Below are 4,081 nucleotides of genomic sequence, written 5' to 3'. Positions count from 1 at the left end.
TAATAAATCAATTTATCAATATATATATATATATATATATATATATATGTATACACACACACATTTATATATTGATAAATTTACTACACACACACACACACATACACACACACACACACACACACACATATATATATATCTACTTACACACACGCACTCGCACACGCATATACAATAGTATTATATATTTATATATATATGTATATATATATTCACATGTGCTACTATCTGGGTATAAAAAACTGATTCTTTATTTACCATCCTTACTGCAGAGGAAAAGAAAAATACAAAGCTGCTCACAAAGACACAGCAGCGTAATTCCGACCGCGAACGTAGTATGCGTACCGTATTTGTTGGCAATGTACCCATAAAATGCAATCATGGTGCTTTCAAAGCCCAATTTAAAGAGGTAAGTATGTTCTTGTTCGTAGGTTTTAGTATGCTGAGAAGGCAAACCAAGTATACGCTCTAGATATTTTCGGATCATAAATTTACTGTCTATCACGACAAATTCAAGAGAGAAGAGTATGTAGACAACCTCAATCGTTCAGAATGTCATTGTAGGGACTGTTTGCAATCTTAAAGTTCTCAGCGCCTGTACATCTTTTACAAAGAGTTGTTCGTATATTTTAAAGTTCTCAAGATATAACAATGGTAGAGCTATTGACGGATAAGTTTGTCAACCCCAGTTCCACTTACGACGTGTGTGTCAAAAAGCTAAATCAAGTTTACAACAAAGCCGGTTTACAAATATGTGTTTAAAGCAGCTTTCGTGTTGTTGAACAAGTATATCTATCAGAAATATCCGGAATCTTACTGCAATATCATGTGTTGCTATTTGGACAGTTTGGCGCCATCGAGAGTGTGCGTTTCCGGTCAGTAGCCGTCGCCAAGCCTAAGATGTCCAAGATGATTGCGTTCGTCACCCATCAGACCCACGCAGAGCGCACGAGTATGAACGCGTATATTGTGTACAAAACAAAGGAGGGCTGTGAGGCTTGTTTAGAGAATGCCAAAGGTGCGATGTTCGGAGGCTACCACTTGCGCGTAGACAGAGCAGGTGGCAATGAGAACAGGGTGCAGGATACCAAGTCCACTGTGTTCGTCGGAGGACTGCCACCGAATGTTGAGGACGAGATGCTGTACCAAGCGTTCGCCCAGTGCGGAAGCGTCGAGAGCGTGCGGTGTGTACGAGACAAGGTGACCGGGATTGGCAAGGGTATCGCCTACGTTAAATTCGAGGTATGTAGTACGTTTGGGACTCGCACTTGCTCCGAAGCATATAATGTGCATGTGCACGGTAGCGTAGTATGGAAAATTTGAACTTGCATATTAATGCAGTACAAAATTGTGTATATACATGGGAGTATAGCACGTGAGATATGGATTGTTGTATAATGTCATCAACGAGGCGAAGAGGATCGTTAAGATCTAACAGTGGATTTAAACTACATACGTTCGTCGTTAATGTACATGAATGCTTATACTTTAGGTTTTAACGGATATACGCGATAGCGGCCTTCTTGATGTTTCGTGGCGTGTTCGATTTTCCTTTTAATCTCGTATGTAGAGGTGGAAGTAGCATGCTCACATGTGGGATTTTAAGGCTGTTTCGCTGAGTTTACTGTTTTGAACACCACAGAAAGAAGAATCTGTCAGTTTAGCACTGCGATTGACTGCCTCCGAGATTGGCGGTAAGACCATCCGGGTCCAGAAGGCCATGTCACGCGACTCACAAACCAAGGCCAAAGATAGCAAGACGAATGATTTCCAGGGAGCTCAAGCGCAAGACAGGAAACGAAAGGGAGGCGATGACAAGGCCGGTATGTAAACAAATGCTATGTAAGCTAATGCGCCACTTACATGGGTATGTCGTGTATTTGAACACATACACAAGCGAGCATGACTTAGGATTATGTTCTTTGCGATTCACGGTTCAAGTTTGGTCTTTGCGATATGTGCTGATGCTCAGATTTTGTGGCTTGAGCGTGCTGTTATTCATGTACCCAAACGAGTGATAGATGGGTCTAGTAAATGATTGAGGTCTTCTAATTCAAACACAATCTGATCACATTCCTATTATTTCGCCACACAAAACAGGTAAGAAGAAGAAAGTAAGATGGGATAAGAAAAAATTGGAGGAAAGAGATGCGAAGGAGGGTACAATTAGTAGAGCTTTGTCGAGACCGGATCGAACTGTATTTGAGAAACCCGCCAAACCCGAAAGGGGCGTCAAGCGGGAGAGAGAAACAAAGGAAGAAAAGGCGCATAAAAAGGCCAAGACAACCAAAGAGGAGAAGAAAGCCAAGAAGCCCAAGTGGACCGATGAGAAGCGCAAAGAGAAGGGAGTCAAGACAAAGGGTGAAAAGCACAGAGAGAAGAAGATGGGCAAGGAGGGCGCGGAGAGGCGAGTGAGAAAGAGCGGCAAGGCCAGTGCGACAAAGGCATAGATACCACTTGTATAAAATAATTAAGTACTGGATTATCACTGCTGGAATGCATAGGGAAAAGGGCGATTTGTGCCATCTCAAGCTTTGCGGCCGGTTTATGAGAATTATTGGCGTAAACATGACATGCCCAATCACTCAATGTCGTATTTGTGTTTTCCACATATCAAATTGTTTGCGCAAATACTAAGCAGAGTGCGCTTGGAATCATATGCTGTGTAGCAACATAAATATTATTTTAATGAAGGAATTCATTGTCGCACCCTTGTGTTTAAATTTCGTATTTGTGTTTTCCACATACCAAATTGTTCGCGCAGATGCGAAGCAGAGTGTGCTTATAATCATAAGTGTGTATGAACAAGAATAATATTTTAATGAAAAAATACTTAATTGCATTTTTGTGTTTAGTAAATACTTTCTTATGTCGCGGAAAAGCGACCAGAATATAATGCCAATCAATACCAAAAGCATATTTCTCAAAATGTCACCCATTGTCTCGAGATGCGGTTGTGCCTAGATGTCCTAATATAAGGATAGGTACGAAAGGGCTGCGAAATTTGGTGATAACTTAGCAACATTGGCGGCAATCCCGGACACAGTACATTAGCGGGCCACAAATGGAAGTTTACAATTCGTTGGGCATTCTACTCCGCACATACTCGTAAAAGGCAGCGAGAAATGTTTCGCAAAAATTGGTCGAGCACGTGTTGCAGATTGTTCGCGCGGGCGATCGCATCCAGATCATACCGTGTCGCCCATCAATTTCAGCTTTTGAGAAAGAGACTGGAACAAGTAGCTAAGTTGGTGAAGGTACTGTAAGTGAATGACTACCTGCTTCACTCCGTTTCAGCCGCAGTATCCGAAGTTAAGAACAACTTATCGGTCTGCTCTGACGCGACCATGCATTCCTCTGAGCACAGACAGTACTCAGCTGTGGTGCAGAAACTATAGCCATATTGTTTGACAAGTTTAGGCGGTTGTTCGGGAAGCTTGGTCAGGTTTTCTTTTTGACCACACTCCTTACAGTAGGCGTTGGGGCATCCACCACACCTGAATCAAAATAGTGATAATGAATATACTTAATGAAAAAAATACAGCCAGATATTCACGCTTATGTGATAACTTACGCGAGTACAATCTCCTTAACTTACGAGCCCTCCGGGCCGAATAGTATACACGGGAGTCCACTTGCACAACCGTAGGTGTCCGCTCGTAGTTCAGGACAAGATTTCGAAAATCTCAAGTTGTATGCAGTAGTGAGACACATCACAGCAAAAACTTAAATATGACACAGTAACCGCCGTTCGCTTATGTGATGTGAAATAGGAACGAGAGAACACGATCTGACAACGTTGACACGTTAAAAAAAAAACAGCGTGAGCAAAATGTGCAGTTGTGTTCGGTTATAGAGTAACTTGAACCTGGTGAGCTTGAAAATAAAAGAGCAAATAATCCTAATAACAAACACACATGCGGACGTGCGCAATATTCAGATTTTCATGCGTGTGCATACCTCTTCCAGATCGAACATTATCTTGGGAATGAATACCACCAGGTGTATGGGAACGAAGAAGGGCAATTGCCGTACTAACGATCATGTTAAGAAAACATATATATCTGAATCATATAAAGAT

The 4,081-nt window shown here is 41.8% G+C and overlaps 1 protein-coding gene across 1 annotated transcript; it reads left to right on the top strand.

Moving 5' to 3' along the window:
• Positions 1-270: 270 nt before the first annotated feature.
• Positions 271-2,543, top strand: SARC_11925 (hypothetical protein; the record flags this gene model as incomplete). The annotated part of the gene is made up of 4 exons (XM_014293982.1): positions 271-409; positions 847-1,242; positions 1,643-1,823; positions 2,101-2,543. Coding segments are annotated over 4 exons (1,066 nt in total), but the record flags the coding sequence as incomplete, so codon positions are not given.
• Positions 2,544-4,081: the final 1,538 nt, after the last annotated feature.

Source organism: Sphaeroforma arctica (genome assembly GCF_001186125.1).
Source record: "Sphaeroforma arctica JP610 unplaced genomic scaffold supercont1.1957, whole genome shotgun sequence".
Classification (NCBI taxonomy): Eukaryota; class Ichthyosporea; order Ichthyophonida; genus Sphaeroforma; species Sphaeroforma arctica.
The sequence above is the reverse complement of the archived record's forward strand: the minus strand, read 5'-3'. Positions and strand labels throughout refer to the sequence as shown.